At 37.3% G+C, this 19,848-nt stretch overlaps 2 protein-coding genes across 2 annotated transcripts; both read right to left on the bottom strand.

Annotated features, from left to right (window-relative positions):
- Positions 1-216: 216 nt before the first annotated feature.
- On the bottom strand, positions 217-5,346 carry LOC107790731 (phosphatidylinositol/phosphatidylcholine transfer protein SFH3). The gene is made up of 11 exons (XM_016612688.2): positions 5,246-5,346; positions 5,068-5,160; positions 3,221-3,518; positions 2,655-2,754; positions 1,673-1,939; positions 1,498-1,575; positions 1,270-1,371; positions 1,003-1,052; positions 813-912; positions 640-732; positions 217-539 (listed from the first exon to the last, which is right to left on the bottom strand). Exons 2-11 carry the CDS (start codon positions 5,072-5,074, stop codon positions 513-515), a joined length of 1,122 nt encoding a protein of 373 aa, XP_016468174.1. The 5' UTR covers positions 5,075-5,160; positions 5,246-5,346; the 3' UTR covers positions 217-512.
- Positions 5,347-7,150: 1,804 nt separating this feature from the next.
- On the bottom strand, positions 7,151-12,172 carry LOC107790732 (bifunctional nuclease 2). Its single transcript, XM_016612689.2, has 11 exons — positions 11,836-12,172; positions 10,917-11,225; positions 10,475-10,645; positions 10,321-10,370; positions 10,164-10,220; positions 10,023-10,088; positions 9,839-9,913; positions 8,469-8,587; positions 8,038-8,129; positions 7,537-7,592; positions 7,151-7,399 (listed from the first exon to the last, which is right to left on the bottom strand). Exons 2-10 carry the CDS (start codon positions 11,206-11,208, stop codon positions 7,540-7,542), a joined length of 975 nt encoding a protein of 324 aa, XP_016468175.2. The 5' UTR covers positions 11,209-11,225; positions 11,836-12,172; the 3' UTR covers positions 7,151-7,399; positions 7,537-7,539.
- Positions 12,173-19,848: the final 7,676 nt, after the last annotated feature.

The following is a 19,848-nucleotide window of genomic DNA, read 5'->3' as shown; positions in this document are numbered from 1 at the left end:
ATTTTTGTAAACAATTAAATTTCTTAAAAATTATGCAATGCATTTTAATTTTTAATACACCACACCAAACAATGCATAAGAAATAATCTATGTATAACTAATGCTTGCATTACTAATGCACCTTATTTAGCATTATTCTTATACGCCCTACCAAACAACCCCTACCAGGTTCTGATACAGGTTCTCCAACCTAGAAACGATTTGAAGCTTGAAAGAGGGAGAAAACAACATGCTGAAAATATTGAACAAACAACAATAATATATAGATGTGTTATAAAACATATATCAAAATTTACAAAGAGTTGTAGGATAATGCACCCAAGGGTGTGGCCTAGTGGTCAATGAAGTGGCTGAGAACCATGAGGTTTCAAGTTCAAATCTGAGCGGAGGCAAAAACACTAGGTGATTTCTTCTCATCTATCCAAGCCTCGGTGGATAGAGTTATCTGGTACCTGTTGCTGGTGGGAGATGACAGGTTGCTAGACGCACCTCCTTCACATTCAAATCCTGGCTCAGTAGCATATGTCACAACACCTTACCTGTCCTAGGAACAAGCACTTCAGAATTTGACCAATCTAGACAAAGAAAACCTCATAGTAAAAGAAAGAAACAATTTTTAATCAAATGGAACATATATACCATCTCTGGCTGGTTCTCTCCTACTAGTTGCCTTGTAGCATCCGGTGTTGCTATTGTCTTCTCTAAACATTCTGATTCCTCTCCACAGTTCATCTTCATGTAGATCAGAATCAATTAAAATACACTAAGATGGTAATTTACGCGAAGAAAAGCTACTAATAATCCACATTCACCAGTGATATCTTGAGTTTTCTCCATGGCCCTTTATCTGACCTTAAACAACCACCATCATTCCCACACGTGCAACTGCCACCTAGAAAATCTGGCAACTCACTGGGAATCACATAGCTTTTGATGTTTGTTAATCATCTAAGGAACACTATAACAGCTAGGTTAGAGAAAAAAAGAATTAGAGATAATTACCGTTGATCGATGATTTCGAGCAGTTTGCCTTTATAATTGTTGCCAAGAACCTAGAAATTTGAAAAGTTATAATTCTTGATGAGCAACATATAATATGTCCGATTGACTCATACCCGCCATCTCAATCTAAGACCAATTCTCAAGTTGATTACAGGCATCGATAAATCTCTTTCTTTATAATAAGACTTAAATATTCAGAAGCTGCTAAAAATAATGATTAGCAACAGATACAAGAATCTTGGTCAAAGGGAAGAAAGCATGCCATACATGAATCTTGGACGTCGTTTCAGGGTCAAGAAAAGGCTTGAGTATATTCCAAATGAGCCTAAATCCAGGTCCGGCGTTTATGACAAACATTTCTCCAAGTGTCTGCAAAATTATTTTGTCAAGGTTAGATACTAGCTGGCAGTTTTACATGACAGTACCCATACGAGAAAAAGGAAATCAGAAACAGACATGTATTACTGCTAGCTAATAAGGGGTATAGCGAATTACTTCAGGGTAAAAGTCATTATCAATCTTCTGCAGCCGCAAAATGACTTCTCGTACAGGTTTTGAGAAATTCCTTAAACTCTATAACATAGAAAACAAATTATGAAACTGAACTATAAGAAGCACATTGTTGAAAATCCACCAGAAAAGACTAATAATTTAGTGAATAGGTATATACCACTCCTTCGACATCCAAAATGGTAACACTTCTATCTATGTGTCTTTTTGCAGCTACAGAGCAGGCAGGAAACCTGAAGGCAGTAGACTTCTCAAACTCTTGAACATGATATTTAACATATCGATCCAAAGTAGTCACTTCCAAAAGTTTTTCCACATTTATTAGCCCCAATCTTTCGATATAAACTGGTCTTCCTTCCTTATCTGTGCCATGATAACCCTGAGGGTAGTTTTGCAGAACTTTATCCCTTTCATGGAAGTCAAAATCCTGAGGAAAATATTGTATACGATCAAGAAACTATAGGTAAAGTGACTAGCATCGACATTTTAGCAATAACAAGTGCAGACAGCAAGTTCAAACCACTCCAACTTCATGGATGTTTCATAATGTTGAAAGAGCTATATAATAGTAATGGATTTCGAAAACTCCACTTACAGCTTGTTTGGATGGTTGTTATGTATCGTTTCATAATGTATCATATAGTATTGTACTGTATCGTTTTGATGTATATAATGTTTCGATAGATTGTATAGTTTGTCGTCGTTTCATGAAGTCATGCACCAACGATATGAAAAATAAATTTGCAACATTACAATGAAAAAGTAAGATACGAGGTAAAATTATTATATAAAAAGGTACGGTAAAAAATAAAATAAGATTATTTAATAATAAGATGAGAGGAAAAAAAATGAAACAATGCAACCATACCAAATTAGTCGTTCCATAAAGTGACACTTTTCGTCGTTACATAACGACAGATTTAACGGTACGATACAATAAAATTTAAGTAACAATCAAAACAAACATAATATTTGAAATAACAATACGATACAATACAATAGGTAACCATCTAACAAGCTGTTAGCTCAAGCCAAATGACTTGTCTCCTTCTCTTATATCTTTTTCATGAATATTCAAGTTATTTTGCGAGTTAATGACATTTTAACAGTAACATGAAGAAGAAGAATCAGACTATTTGTACCTTGATTATAGTGTCAGTTCCAAAATCTCTCCTCCACTGAAGCATATTTGTCCACATGCACTTTGCCTTCTCAATGTCAAACTTTCTAGCTTTCAGAAATCTGACAAAAGAACATTGAACAGCTAATGTGTATACCAACACAGAAGAAGCTTCATTGAGCCCAGTTATGAAATCCAATTTTATGCATCCTACATTTCTAGCATATGTAAATTATAGATCTCTAATAAGAACTCATAAGATGATCTTGCCATCAAGGTTAAAATCCGCTAACTCTTGCATTAGCTCAATTATCACAGCACCAAAAATTTAGCAACTCATGCATAATATAGGTTACACTCCGCATGTTTAAAGGGCAGCCCGGTGCACTAAGCTCGCGCTATGCATGGGTCCGGGGAAGGGCCGGACCACAAGGGTCTATTAATGCAGTCCTACCTTGCATTTCTGCAAGAGGCTGTTTCCACGGCTCAAACCCGTAACCTCCTAGTCACATGACAACAACTTTACCAGCTATGCCAAGACTCCCCTTCACACTCCGCATGTTTGTGGTTAAATATTGGCAAGGGCACCTTAATAATTTGAGATTATCATCATGCATAGCAGGAAGCAGGTTCTCCTTAATCAGCACTTGTCGAAAAGCATTAACAAACTTCAACTCCTCAGTGCCCCAAATTTGCTCTTTGATAAAAGAAATTTCAATATCATTTTGTTTCCTGATTATCTTCTCAAGGGAATTCCCAGAATCACTGGGCAGCTTTTTCTCTTCTGTCTTAAGGATCCCAAGTTCATTCTTCCTTCCCTCGCAGATTTTAGAATGTAATTGATCTTCATAATTTTCATCATCAAATGAAGATCCTTCACCAATATCTGTGCAAAATTTACAAAGTTATACTTAGAGTTACCATGCAAGTACTAAATCTATAGTGATTCTTGGTCGAATCACAGACACTTGAAAAGGATAATACAGTCAGTAACTTATATTAAATATAAGAGAAACATAACTTCATGACCAACAATGCGAAAACTGAGGATGCATACTTTTCAGGAGGTAAATAGCAGAGGAAACAGAAAAATAGACAGGATTTCAGCCACAAAAACATGACAGATACAAGTAAAGAAAAAACAGGATTGGGGCTAAAAAGAAGAATTGGCCAAGTATTCCCAGTTTCAAAATGGATTAAACACATTACACATTGCTATCATCTACTGAGCACCATTCTGACATGTGGCATAAAAGCATTGAAATTTTCAGCATTGCTTTGATTAATGAAGATTACTCAGATGATAATTACATTTAAATTCTTCGAATTTACACAACAAAAAGCTAAAACACCAAAAGTTGAGTTGGGAGGCCCAAAGCCTGATCTTAGACCAAATGTTAATCACTCAACTAAGAATCAATACTACATTAGTTGGGTTAGGCTATATATGGGGAAACTCCGAATACAGGCCTAGATTATTTGTACAGACAAACTTTTTGGGTGCTACGATCCAAAGTCAAGAGGGAAACAACCCAGATCGTACGCTAAGGTCCCTAAGCAATCGCTTAATGAAAAAGGAAGTGATCGAGTGATGACAACCAGGAGCTGGGCTTGGAAGCAGCCATCCTTTGAAGAAAGCGTAATTGCTCACTAGTCTAGCTCCATCGCACCGAAAATGTATTAGGGCTCAAGTGATTCAACGAAGCGACGAGACTTTGAAAGCTACTTTTTCAAGTGTCAGTAGCAGAATGTTCTGTCAATCGGGGAAGGTTTTTGGTGACAAGACCTGGAGATATCAGAAGTGAGAATGCTGACATGAGTAACGAAAAATCCTATGAAAAACATGATCGCTTGCCAGTGGAAGGTTTTCTGCATTCAGTCAATCTACGTAGACTGAATTGGTCCCTAAGGAACCCCCGAAAGGGGTGCCGTCCGATGGGTACACAAAAGTGACGAAGTTGCTTTAACTGCAAAACCATGCCTGTCTGTTAGAGCGAATTGGATGATCGGGCCGAGGCTGCCCCCTCTTCCCCTCACTCTCCTTTCCCTAATATGACCCTTGAGTCATCAAAGCCTATGACTTGGCCTGGCCCCATTGGATCCTCCAAATCATAATTTTGACTAAAATCTGGCATCAACCCACCGAAATCATATTTTGCATTCCCGATTTGGGATAGGTTATGAGCTTATATTAACTCAATTGAATGACAAACATAGAAATCAGGATCCTAAAGAGAGAGAAAAAAAGGACCGGATAAAGAAATATACTTTACGACATAAAAAAAAACTAATTTAATCTCCTATACTGTTTCCCTAAGATTGACTTCTAACCTCTTGATCACATGAGATTGTGAATATATTATGTTAAATGAAAATATCAAACTGAAAAAAGAACAAAATCGACACTGCCTACAACATAGATCAACAGTAGGTACCTGACATTTTCTGAGGACTAAAAAGTGAAGTTAATTAACGATATAAATGTCTGCTAAACTGATGGAAACCTTATAGAGGTAAATCTCATCACCCTGCCAAAAAAATAAATAAAATAACATTGAGCAATCGGAAAATGTGGAAATGGGTGTTTAACTACTTTACTTCAAACACACTCACATGGAAACATATTTGGATTTTTGGATATGTCAAAGTCGAAGTGAAGCGAAACTGGGGAGTTTCGTGAAGCAGTTAAGCGTTGTGTCTACTTTTGAATAGCGGTTGGTTTTGTGGGTGGGACCCACTACTTGCTATATGGGACCCTTTTTCTTAGTGGCGGGAATATGCCATTGATAGCTTTTGTATCTATATTTTATGCTCTAACCCTCTCTTTTTTACGAACTTTTTTATTTTCATTGAACCGTCGCTTCTATTTTTAAGCTGTCCTACTCTCTTCTTTCTCGATCCTCATTTAGAACAATTAAAAGGATATTGGAAAATCAATATCCTGCTGCAAAAATAATTCAAAAATATTATTACTTTGAGTTATCTTTTGATTGAGATACAACATCTTCGAAGGTATCAGGTTGGAAAGTAGACAAAGACTTAGTTGCTTATGATTTTAATTTCCGATTTAATGAATTTGCAAATTGGATCAAATTAAGTTCGATTTTCTCAATTTCATTTCAATTCTCGATTTAATTTTAGGTTTGTTTTCCCGGTTTGTCCTATTTTTGGCTTTTCTTTTTGATTTTTGTATATCTTTGCACCTCCCTCTTCACTTGTTACATCGGCAAAATAAATATGTGTGCATCGTACTTCCATCATTTTTACGTTATTACATACAAAAGAAGAAAAACTTAAAATGTTGAATCAAAAGCATTGCGTATGAATTGTTTTTGTTTGATCACTAACCGTCCCACCGGACAAGCAATTTCTAGTTTTGTTGACGGAACGAAAACGACCCCAAGATCTTTGATCAATAAAGGAAAGAACCTATTTTTAATAAATTCTACAACAATTACGTGCAAGTTTTTCTTTTACGGCCTGAAACAAGATACCCGTTGAACTGGGCATATACCCACAAATGGCTGTGACTGAAACACTATTTTAGTTTATTCACTATCACGATTCCTGGTATATTTAGCATCTTCTTTTCTATATTCAAGCTATTGTTGTCAACACTGCAGTCTGCGCGGAGGACCTATCGAAAACAAGCTCTATATCTATATCTTCACAAAAATAGTAATAAGGTCTTTGTTAGTGGTAGCAAAATAATTAAAAGAAAACAATTATTCACCTATTATCCAATAAAAAAATTAATGAAATAATAAACTTTTTAAAAATGAATCAAATATGGATAAAAATCATATTATCCACTTAGAAAATAAATAACTAGTGGATTTAAATTAAATTCGTAAAGCCTCAAATTGATAGTCCTTTAAATTTAAGAGATTAGAAATTTCCAAAAGTGATCATATCAAGAAGTCATGCATAATACGAATATCCATATTATTCGCCGGTTAACCCACTTTTTATCCGTATTAAGTATGGATCGGGTCAGATAATATATCAATTTTTGCATTACCCAAGACCCTCCCATATCCAACCTAACCCGCCCATTTACCACCCCTAGTCTACGTACACTCTATCATCCTCAAACCCTTCTTTGAGAGATTACACTAAATTTATTATCGTTGTTGCTGTCAACACAGCAGTGTCTAATAGTGCAGGAACCCGTCGCTTTCCTTATAACTACGACTTCCAATTTCTTTTTTTGGGTTCCTAAATGACATAGTCAATCAGCCAATAGGATCTGATTAATTTAGAAGGGTATTCAAGATTTAAACTCTAAGTACAACAAAATCCAGCAATTTCTACACTGAGCATACATATAGCATCCACCTATGGATTAACTACTAAATCCTGTGTAACATTACCTGCTAACAAGAGCATCTTAAGCTGATTTTCCATAACAGTGGTCACATATTACGATCCAAAACTATACTATGAGATTGACTATTGAGCCATTTGGTAACGGCGAGTCGACACCCAATTACATGCCATTTATACAGACCATAGCAATTTGTAGGACATGAAAGGCACACTTTAAACTGCAAGATTAACATGAAACAGAATAAAGTTCATGTCCAAGAACCATAAGTTTACCTGTTTGTTTTACATTAGCATTACAATCTATACAGATATTCACAAGTTATTTTACATATTAACGGAGAGCTACAATTGATCTTTGACGATGCTGACCACATTGGCTCCGATGAATAACTCCCTATATACACAGTAGTCCTTTGCTCAGACAACTCTAAAGCACACCTATGAAAACAAACTTCTAATCAAAATCAACCATCGTGTTCCTCCAGTAGTTTAAATTCAAATACACGTCGAAGGAAAGTAAGGCTAATAGTTTTCGCAGAATATGTAGGGTCAAGGAAAATTATTGGACAATGTACCTGTTATATCCAGTTTCGTTTGGACCGCAGTTGAGTAAGCTTGTCCCTCCACAGAGCTGCAGTTACCAATATACAAGTGAGAAATAAAACATGCAACCAGGGATATAAACTGGCAAAACAACAAAGAAAGGAGAAAACAGGAATTAGGAAAAAATTCCCCCCGGAAAAGGAAAAATAAGCTAGCGAGGGAAGGCCTCAGGCCTGTCAGGAAAAACCAGTGCATAAAGAAGGCCTGTCAATTCTTAGCTGATAAGGTTACACTTGCAGGTTTTAAAAAAAGAAGAACTCAGAGAAAATTTAAAAGTTGATGCTTCATCTTTAGAAGAAAATGACCCCGTCCCCCTTCTGCAGGTTCTCATTGATGTAATTTCTGGACCCATATAGTAGCAATAAATGACAGACAAGGATTTTCAACAACATGGAAAGGAAGCGGTACACAAAGCATAGATGGTAGCAGAAAAACCATTCTACGCAAAATCTGAACATGTTAACAAATAGTACCTGCATCTCTATATCGTTCTTCAACTGCTGCAATCAGCATGTTCCGCACAAGAATAAACTCCTTTGTTTCAATGCATGGCCGGCCAGAAGGTCTGACCCACAAAACAAGTTAGATTAAGTATGTGATTGTTAAAACAATTTAGATTATATTTGTCACGACAGAGAAAGTGAGTAACATGGTCAATGAGGATAATAGCCGAATTCAACTTGTCTGGGAATGATTGTTATAGAATAAGGTATTGTTAAGATTTCTGCTAGTTTCAAATTTCAAACTACTACAATTTTATCTCTCAAACAGGAAATAATGCTGTGTGTCATTTTTCACTAAAATACACACCATGTAAGAAAATTGGGCAATCTATTGAACTGCTTTTTCTGACAAAAACAAGATGTGGACAAAGTTTCACAAGAATTTTCTAAAAGAGCTTTACCTGTCAAGCTCAGTGAACAATAAACCATCCGAACCAGTAGTGTGCACTGCTGGCTTCGGAGTTTCAACTATTCTCATACCATCACTGTATGCCAAGTACTTGTTGACTTGTATTGGCACCTAGAACAATTAGACAACAGAAGCTTTATTATGTTAGCATTCATTTGGTGCAAGGTAAAGATAAAGTTGGATTACAATACAATCAGATTACAAGCGAGCAATTAGGACTATAGTGATGGGGACTAGACGAAAATGTGGATGGCCTCGGACAAAGTTCTACACTCTGCTCGATCCGTGGATAGGTTGGGATTAAATGTGGAATTGACTATAGTTACATCCTTAAATTTTCGTACTTGGTATGTAAGATGAAAGTGAGTGGGAAGGAGTAGTGCTGGGAGGCATATGCCCAGATACGAAAACGGCGGTTACATTCAACTGAAAATTGGAGTGACTCTGATCTCAAGTTTATAATCTCTATAAGGGAGGAGCAATTATAATCCTCCCTTCTCCATCATATATCAGGCACAATACGAGCCCTTAGAAATCATTTGGTTTATGGAGAGAGTATTGTGCAGTTGTAATCTCAAGATATTATAGTGAGCAGATTATTAGTGGAAGAATCACGAACTAGATTGTATTTGTATCACTCAGTAGAGGGTGGATATAAGGTAAGACATATATTGAATATGTTGGCAACAGGCTAATATTCTGAACATCATATCTAATCAGGTTATTATACAAAAGAATTCATCAATTTTTGTTTAGAAGTAATAAAAAGTAGTTAAATAAGCAATATAGAGCACTTAAAAAAAGTGAGAGGGTTGCACAGAGGGCAACAGAGGCTGGGAGGAGGCAATCAACAAATTGAACCCAAGTTCAGTTGATGGATAATAATTTTATTCCTGGACTACACAAAAATTTCCACTTAAAATTGAATGTTACTAATTTCAGCTCGGTTAACTTATGTTAAAGCTAAAAACGCGAGCAAAACTGCCACCACACGTTTCACGTTAAGAATGTTTTTGGAGCTTGTCGGAGATCAAGAAACAGAGAGAATAAAGCTATTCTCCCAAATTTTATTACTTGGATAAGACAGCAGGAATTAAAGCATCAGATTCACATTATGTTTTGCTTTTCTATCAAACACCATAATCCACACCGCAAAAGGAGGACTAATAAAGAAACCAGAGGATAAATCTTGAAATGGATGAACTGAGAATGAGCAGAAAACACAGGAGGAAGAGGAAAACTATCTCTTGATTACGAAATTCTCTCTCAGGAGATTGTTTCAATATGTGGGCAAAATTCAAAATAATATGGTACTATCAGTTAGCTGATGTATAAAACAGAAGTTGGAGACTAATTATTCACCTTGCTTCTCACAGCAATGTTGATTGCATCAGAAGGACGAAGATCAAAGCTAATAATCTCAGCATCATTGTCTGACTGTAATGACAACCACACCAAAGGTGGTTAAGTTGCATCATCTAGCCTAAAAGCCTATTGAAACTTGCGAACATGATTAGTCGGAGCATAGTAACAGCATTTTACACACCTTTGTCAGGTATAACTGAGCATAATATGCCTCATGCACTCTCTTGGTAACTCGAACAAGTTTAACCTTCCAAGAGAGGAACTGTCAGATTAAGCCTAAAAGCTAACACAATTGCTGGTAAAGCACATATAGCAAGCTTACCGTGTAACCCATCTTCTCAACCATTTCCTTCACAACTTGATACATTGTTGGTCTGGCCTGAAACAAAGGCAATGTTTTTCTTCAGTAACGGGAATAGAACAAATGCTGCTAATTTTGGCAGGATGGCTTTACCAGAACCTATATAGGGGAAACTTACAATTTGGACATTGCGCACAGCTGCCATGAGCAGCGCACTTGGCATCTCCACTGTCATATAAACACACACAGAGAAAAGAGACAGCCTTATATTTTAATTATGCACCTAAGAAACTGTCTAGTCACTTAAACAAATGAACGAAATATCTACGTACAAACAATAATAGGGAGAAGAAGTCCTGTCCCATCTTCCATTCTTAAAACAATCGCTGGATGTGGAGCATAATCAGGTAGATGACCTCCTTGTGGATTATTATGGACACATTTCAAATGCCTGCCATCTCTCATCTTGATCATGAAACCATCTGGCCCACTTCGCACTTCAACTACAAAAAAAGTTTAGGAAAGTTACCCCACAAAAAAAAGGAAAAATTATGGAATGTCATCATCACACTGCGGCAGAGTCATCTCAATACTAAATTAGAAGGTTACACTTCAAATAAGGTGCCAATACTATTTGGTACAATGAATTGCAGTATGATTATTAGTATAATTATTATTTGGTACAATGAATCCCAGCATTATGAATTGTTTTTTCTCATAAGAAACAAAGTATGACAATAAAGAATATAGCAGTTGAGAACAAAGTTAGCATACCAGCTTCTACCACGCTAGAGTTCACATAATCTGCATCGTTTTCATTGGAATTTTCTGCCGTGCTACCATTTCCATTTGATGATGAACTAAAACTGCATCCAATCACCTTGCTTACTCGTGATCGTGGTTGACGAGCCACATTAACCTGGCAGCTAGAGATCCCATTGAGCCCCCAGAACCCACTCTTCAAAATCTTAGCCCTCACTACAGAAGATTTGAAAGGAACAGCAAACTGACTTGTTTGCTTTCCACGAACCACAGGACACATAACAGGCCCTTGTAAAGAGCTCATTCTGCCTGCTCCGCAATCTACTAAGACAACAATAGATTAAAACCAAGGACATCATTTTTCCAACAAGATAACAATAGATTACAACTACGACTTAATCCCAAACTAGTAAGGGTCACTTGTATTAATTCTCTATATCGACTCGATTCTATTTGGACCTATTTCATTCCAATAGCCAATAATTTGTCTGTTAAAACAATGGTCTTTTTCTTTTTTATTTATTAAAAAGATTATGGTAAGTAATCTTTTAAGAGAAATACAAATCTAATTTAGTTCAAGAAGACAAATTAAATAGTTTGACAAACTACAAGTGAATTCTAATGTTCCTAAAAACAGAGGATTACAAAGTATTTGACCAATTCAGTGCTTCAACTGAATTCAAAACTCAGTTTGGGACTAACATCAAAGTCAACCCTTTGTCTCTGATCACTACTTAACAGTCTTTATATTACTGTGTATCAAAACATAGTTAAACTCGCATACACAAAAAAGAAAGAAAGATAAAATCTTTAAACTTAATTCTTCTTGAGTTTCGATAAGATTCAACTTATTAAGTCGTATAATCATTCGATCAATCCAAAAGAACAAGAATAATTGCGTTAAGTACTATCTAAAATCAGTATATCACACCTGGATTACAACCAACAGCTTCCGATCACAGATCGTAGCTTCAACAACAATAAAGTCTTCAACTTTCCTGTTAATTATCTTAATAAATCACAATATTATATCAAGATTAAGGAAACCAAAGTAGTTTCACAAAATCAGATAAAAGAAGGGAAAAAAGGAAGTAGGATAAAAGAAAAGGATCAAACAGAAATGGATAATTTACGGCCGACAAAGGGAGGGGAATGGATAAAGGAGAAGAGAATAGAATTGGTGTGAGTGAGAGAAGATAAGAGATACTTTTTTCTGTGTGTATTGAATTGAATTGAATTGAAGAAGACAGAGAAATAGAGAAAGATTAGTAAAGTCAGTTGCTAGTAGATATTTTAATCCCATTGGGTACACACTGTGACAAGGAAACTACTTTGTCAATATGCTTTAATTATTTATTTTGGAATGACATTTATGCCCTCTTACCTAATGCCCAAGGAAAAGCATATTGTTTCTAGTAGTGTAGAAATAATAATATTATAATTGCTGCCAAAAAAAACATGTTTCAATAGTTATAATTTTTTAAGCTTTGTGAGTGTTTTTAATGTGAAAAGTATATTTGCTTCAAAAAGTGCCTTTAATTTTGTATATTTTGTCCGTTGAGAATTAATTTTTTAGGGTTGATGATCTTTCGAAAACAGTCTCTCTATTCTTATAAAGTAGGGATAAGATCTGTAAACAGTCTCTCTATTTTTATAAAGTAGGGATAAAATCTGTATAGACTTTATCTTATTCAGATCCCCATAATATGGTGTACATCAAGTATGTTGTTATAATCATATATTTCTTGTATTTTTTATTCTCTAAGTTCATATTTATAATTTGAAGATATGCTAGGTATGACTAAAATATGTTTTCTTAATTATATTCATTCTTGCTATTCATTTTTTTTAAAATTGTTAACTATTCTACACCTATTTTTACATTTGTTTTACACCTCCAATTTGGACTGATTGCCGGGCTCAATTTTTATATTCACTATTTTTCTGTCCAGTTGCCGGGCTCAATATATATTATATCTCTAAAATTTAATATTTTATCTAAATATACAGTGTAAAAATGTCTTTGTGTCTACTGATCGTGTAAACTGGACAGTTTATACAGTTTATATATTGAACACTCTTCAAGAACTATTAAATATATACCAGTTGAGACTAAATATATGTTCTTTGTGTTAGGTATGTGTGTATTAAATATTTTTTCTCATGAAGTATACTTCTAATTACGCGTCATTACATAGATTGAAAGGGATATTTACTTTAGATTTGTTGCAAATATCTAAGCCATGGAAAAGGGTAGTCCTGGCAATTCAGAAAAATACAGGTTTGTTGCATTGGATGACGTCATTATCAAGCTACAGACAGATACCTTAATGCCGCCGAAATTAAAAACTGCCTTGGAAGTGCCACGTGTACTTACACCGGATAAGGCTCCTTCTATTGTCAATTTCATAAATTTCGGGCCCTTGTTTGCAAATATTCTATGGGCCCCTATCTAGGATACAAGAATCTGGATCACGCTCAGATAAATAAAATAATATCGACTGTTTTTACGGCTTAGCCCTTGCTTAATTATGAAAATACTGAAAAAAAGGTTTAAGAAAATACCTCTCGGTCCTATTTATTATTCCATTACTATTAAAGTAAACTATAAAGCTCCTTCCTTCCCAATTTATTTAATACGGTTTGAAATTTGAAAAAGAAAAAAAGAATTTCTTTTATCACGATCTTTTTGTATATATTTTAAAGTTTTAATTATTGTGATTTATTATACTTTAATAATTTTTAAGTATATAACTTTTATTTTTAAAAAACTTTAAAGTATATATGTGAAATCGCAATCAAAATTAAAACTTTTGGCTTTCAAATAAATTAAAATGGAGGGAGATGTTTAAACTATTATGATAGGTGTAAATAGTTATTTGGAACAAGCTTGAGGCAATAGCTAGCTGGCATGATGTGCTATGGACCAATTAAAATATATCCATTTAATGATATGGGCAATGAGAGACTAGTTCAACTGCGGCGGCTTTAATTAGTAGCCAGGCAATGTATTGGATATTTTTTTCTTGATTTCTTCTAATTTACATTACAGCTTAGATGCCTTTGAATCTACTTGGATTTCATATTCAGTTCATTGGCTACGAAGTTGTGTATCCAAAGTATCTTTCACTTAAAAAAAAATTTAGAAAGAGTAGGCAACTTATTAGGAAAGATAACGGAGGGAATCATTTGAATTTATTAAGTGAATTGAATATTGTTTATATTAAAATGGATAACAATTAAATTTACTTACAATTTTAAAGACACGCGGATTGATACAACATAAATAATCAAAGATATTAAATAAACGAGTGAAAGACAAAAAGAATAATCAAACCAGTTATAATATTATAGCCCAGCTTGAACTTGGGTTGGGCAATAATTTATGCCCTCGGTTGAATCCTTGGTTCGAAGCCAATTGAGTATGAAGAACAACACTAAAGTAAAAACTTTTCAATAGCTAGAAAGTATAAAAATGAATCTGTATTGTCTTGGTATTAGGACTAATTATCGGACGGATCGGGTCGTTATTTACGCGCTTAACAGTTCGGCTTATCGATTATCGACTTTTAAATGAATTAATCTGCTAGCCACCTGATAAGATATCAAGTGAATTGATATCGGTTTGACAACTGATACAATTATACAAATATACATCCATACATCGATACATTCCACAAATATAGTAATCTGCACATTCTACAAACACACTGACATAAGGCAACAAGTTATAACAACCTATTTGTCTTAAAGAGACTTCAAAATTCAACTACAAATTCATTAGACGATGGTGTTAGACGTGATTTTCTAGCAACAAATGCCTTGAATCTTGATCTAGAAAAAAATGAAAAAGTGAAAACATAGACGAGTTAGCTCGAGTGTCACTAAGCTTTATGCTTTGGCCTTTGATGATAACAAACAATCAACAAAATAGTGATTCAGCTAATTAAATATCTTCGGACAGTTTGAGTATATCCCATTTGTGATGACCCAAAAGGTCATCTTAGGTTTTAGAACTTGATTTTGTGCTCTTTAGCATTAAAATTTCATTTTTTTTCTTCTCGATTTGCGTGCACAGTCCGGACGTATTTCTGGAAAGCTTTTACGTTGAAAGTTGATAAAAATAAGAATTTTTGCCTAAAAAGTTGATTTTAGTTGACTTCGGTCAATGTTTTGAGTAAACGGACCCGAACCCATATTTTAACGGTCCCAATGGGTCCGTAATGAAATGTGGGACATGGGTGTATGTCCGGAATCGAATTCCAAGGTCCCTAGCCCGAATTATAAATTTTTGTTGAAAATTTTAAAAAAAGCTGAAAATCTAATGGTTTTATAGAATTGATTGATGCTTGGCCTTGTTGATATCGGGTTTGTATTTTGGTTTTGGAGCCCGGTACATGTCCAATATAATATAAATAAATTATCTGTGAAATTTGGTGAGAAACGGAATTTTTTTGACGTGATTCGGACGTCCGGTTGTGAAGTTAGAAGTTTTAAAGCTTTCTTGAAAATTTCATTCGATTTGGTGTTCAATTCGTAGTTCTAGGTGTTATTTTGGCGATTTGATCGCGCAAGCAAGTTAGTATGATGTTTTAAGACTTGTGTGCATATTTGGTTTGGAGCCCCGAAGGCTCGGGTGGGTTTCGGATAGGCTACGAGATGTTTTGAACTTAGAAAATCTGGTATTTTTGTTGCAGCAGCTGTTCTGGTATGTTCTTCTTTGCGTTCGCGAAGGTACTCTCGCGAACACGAAAAGTAAGCTGGTCAGGGTGAGTTTTTCCTCCTCGCGAACGCGAAGGCTTGGTTGTGAACGAGGAGTGATGAGGGCTTTACCCTTCGCGAACGCGACCGACTCATCGCGCACGCGAAGCATTAGGCACATGGGGGAGAGGTTAGACTTTCCTTCTACACGAACGCGAGCATGGGCTCGCGAACGCGAAGGCCGGGGGGCATAGCCTACGCGAACGCGGTGAGGGTTTCACGATCGCGTAAGCTTAGCAGGGCAGCTCTTCGTGAACGTGACAATGTCCTCGCGAATGCGATGAACATTATCGCCCAGTTCATAAAACAGTCCCAAAACTGGACTTAAGCCATTCTTTCAAATTTTTAAAAGCTAGAAGACCTATAGGCGATTTTCAAAAGATAATTTCTTCCCCGAAGTGTTGGTAAGTGATTTTAAACCACTTTCTTTTAATTACCCATTACATTTTATGAATTTTCAACCTAAAATCTAGAGTGTTCATGATACAATATTAAGGTTTTGGGTAGAAACTAGGGATTTGGGAAATTGGGGTTTTAGACCTCAAATTGAGGTCGAATTCCAAAACCAATTATATATTCGGGCTTGATTGATACTTGTTAGACATTGTTTCTCTTTGCAGAAAGTATTAGTTGTTTCGTAGTTTCGTTGCCTCCTATGATTTGCTTGAGTTGGTTATTGGCACTTTCAAGGCATATTCTGGATCGGTCTCGCTGAGTAGTATTACCTGTGTAAAGTCTCATAGTGTATAAGCTCCCTAATTGTTTTGGGTTTGAAGTTGAGCCTTGTGAAGAGTTATGTGATTTGAATTGTGTAATTTCTGTACTTGCAAAGTAACTGATATTGATATGGTGGGATGGGGTTGCGCGCCGCAACAGGTGGAATAAGGGTGATATATTGAGGAAGAATAAAGGTGACATGATATGTACGGTGGGATCGGGTTGTACGCTGCAACAAGTGTAATAAGGGTGAATTGTGGTGAAATAAGGGTGAACTGTATTTGTGATTATTGTGATATGGTGGGATCGGGTTGCAAGCCGCAACACTCTTATCTATATTCTGTTGTTTATGTTAATAAGAAGAAATAAGCAAGGAATATGAGATGTACGGTGGGATTGAGTTGCACGCCGCAACAACCTATATGCTTATATTTTCCTTGATCGTGTTAGCTGAACAGTAGTCTCAAATTGCACTTAAGGATTGGTAATAGCTTAACACTGATGATATGCTTCGAGAACTGTATTTACTTCTTGCGAGTTACTACTCTATTTTATCATGTCTTTCTTTCTACTTTTATTATACACTGTATGCAGGTTATATTATGATTGCCCCGCCGTAGCCTCGTCACTCCTTCATCGAGGTTAGGCCTTGCACTTACCAGTACATGGGGTCGGTTGTACTGATAATGCACTCTGCACTTCCTGTGCAGATTTTGGAGCAGATTTGGGCTGATCGAGAGGCTGGTTGTAGGATTCACTTGCTTGGAGACCCAAGGTAGTCTTGTTGGCGTCCGCACGCCCTGGCGTCCCCTTCTACACTTCATACTTTACTATTTTCTTTATTTCGCAAACAATTGTATTTTCTTTCGGACAAATACTTATAGTAAAATCTTAGAATGTTCGTGAATTGTGACTCCAAATTCTGGGTAGTAATAGTATATAATCGGGGTTGTTATTTATTTACTTCCACATTCATTTCAACTTATTTTAGCTTGCTTATTATTAATCACTGAAACGTAAAGGAATTGGCTAATAAATCTCTAATGTTGTCTTGCCTAGCAAGTGTGATGTTAGGCTCCATCACGGTCCTAATAGTGGGATTTCGGGTCGTGACAAGTTGGTATCAGAGCACTAGTTTGCCTATGTCTCACAATTCACGAGCAGGCATAGTAGAGTCTGGGGGATCGGTACGGAGACGTCTGTACTTATCTCTCAGAGGATACAGAGTTTAGGAACAAGTTTACTTTTATCGTTTTCTGTCGTGCGATTTTATTCTCTCAATGTTAATCAGACTCTTCTACCTTTGTTCTTTCACAGATGGCGAGAACACATACTGTATCTTCAGCTGAGCAGCAGCCAGAGCCCCTAGTGGCAACTCCTACGAGGGGTAGAGGATGAGGCTGAGGCCGTGTCAGAGGCCGAGGCAAGGGCAGGTCTCAGCCTAGAGCTCTAGCAACAACACCAGCGACGGAGCCTTAGGTAGAGCTTAATGAGGAGGCTCCAGCCCAGACCATTCCAGTAGGACCAGCTCAGGTCCTAGAGGGGTTCATTGCCACCCCGGTACTTCAAGATGATTTAGTCTGTCTAGTGGGCCTCATGGAGAGTATGGCATAGACCGTCACATTTCCTATAACACCAACCATCTCTCAGGCTAGGGGAGGAGCACAGACTCCCACTACTCGCACTCCGGAGCAGATGGCTCCCCAATTTCAAACTCCAGCAGCTCAGCTGGGTTTTGCGGCATTGACCAGTGATGGATCGGCTATGTCTTCTAAGGCCTTGTGGAGATTGGATAGGTTCACCAAGATTTTCCAGTTCACTTCAGTGGTGCATCTTCAGAGGATCTCCAAGACTATCTAGACAGGTGTCATGAGGTGTTACTGAACATGAGGATCGTGGAGACCAATAGGGTCGACTTTGCTGCATTTCATTTGTCGGGTTCCGCTAAGAAATGGTGGAGGGATTATATGTTGACTAGACCAGCTGGGTCGCGTGCTCTCACTTGGGACCAGTTCTCTCAGTTATTTCTTGAGAAGTTCATTCCTATCACTCAGATAAAAGACTATCGGAGGTACTTCGCGCATCTGCAACAAGGTTCTATGACTGTCACTCAGTACGAGACTCAATTTGTAGATCTGGACCAACATGATATTCTTCTACTTCCTACCAAGAGAGAAAGGGCGAGGAGGTTTATTGAGGGACTTGTTCAGCCTATCAGATTGCAGATGGCTAAGGAGACTGGGACCGAGATTTTGTTTAGGTGGCTGCTAGTGTTGCCAGGCGAATCAAGATGTTCCTAGCTCAGGGGAGTGGTCAGGGATCTGACAAGAGACCTCGTCATTCCGGTAGTTTTAGTAGTGCCTCGTCTGGAGGCATAGGTACTTTTGGTAGGGGCAATCCTCCCAGGCCATATCATTCAGCGCTTCAGGCATCCCACAATGCTTCAGGGAGTCGTGGTCCCTATGTGCCTCATTCTGGGCAGCCAACCTGCAGTGCACCTCCTATTCAAAGTTATTACTATGGTCATCCGGCCCGTCTAGGTCAGACTCAGTTTTAGCAGCCACAACACTCGGATGGATGTTTTGAGTGTGGTGGTTTTGGTCATATCATGAGGACTAGTCAGATATTGTTGGGCGGTGCGCCACAACAGAGTTTTCATGCCATGATTACGACATCAGTTACATCACTGCCTGCCCAACCATCTAGAGTTAGGGGTCAAGGAGCCAGAGGTAGAGGTCAGGCCGTTAGAGGTGGAGGTCAGGCCGTTAGAGGTGGAGGCCAGGCCGTTAGAGGAGGAGGCCAGCCAATAGGAGGCCGTCCTAGAGATATGGCTTAGAGTGGTGGGGCTCAGCCCTGGTGTTATGCTTTTCCAGCCAGGCCTGAGGCTGAGTCATCCGATGCTATTATCACAGGTACTATTTCAGTTTGCAGTAGAGATGCTTCAGTTCTATTTGATCCAGGGTCTACCTACTCCTATGTGTCATCTTATTTTTCTTCATATTAGGTTGTACCCCGTGACTGTTTGAGTGCTCCTGTATATGTGTCCACACTGGCGGATGATTCTATTATTATAGATCGTGTCTATCGTTCGTGTGTGGTTAATATTGGGGGTCTTGAGACTAGCGTAGATATTCTACTTCTCGATATGGTTGATTTTGATGTCATTTTAGGGATGGATTGGCTGTCACCTTATCATGCTATATTGGACTGTCATGCCAAGACAGTGACCTTAGCCTTGCCGGGGTTGCCTTGATTAGAGTGGAAAAGGACTTCTGGTCATTCTACCAATAGGGTTATCTCTTATATGAAGGCTCGGCGTATGGTCGAGAAGGGTGTCTAGTTTATTTGGCTTATGTCTGCGATTCTAGTGCGAAGGTTCCTCCCATGGATTCTGTACCAGTTGTTCGAGAGTTTCCAGAGGTATTTCCTGCAAACCTGCCGGCAATGCCACCCGACAGGGATATTA

Source organism: Nicotiana tabacum, chromosome 16, assembly GCF_000715075.1.
Source record: "Nicotiana tabacum cultivar K326 chromosome 16, ASM71507v2, whole genome shotgun sequence".
Taxonomy (NCBI): domain Eukaryota; kingdom Viridiplantae; phylum Streptophyta; class Magnoliopsida; order Solanales; family Solanaceae; genus Nicotiana; species Nicotiana tabacum.
This window is presented reverse-complemented; position numbering and strand designations above follow the sequence as displayed.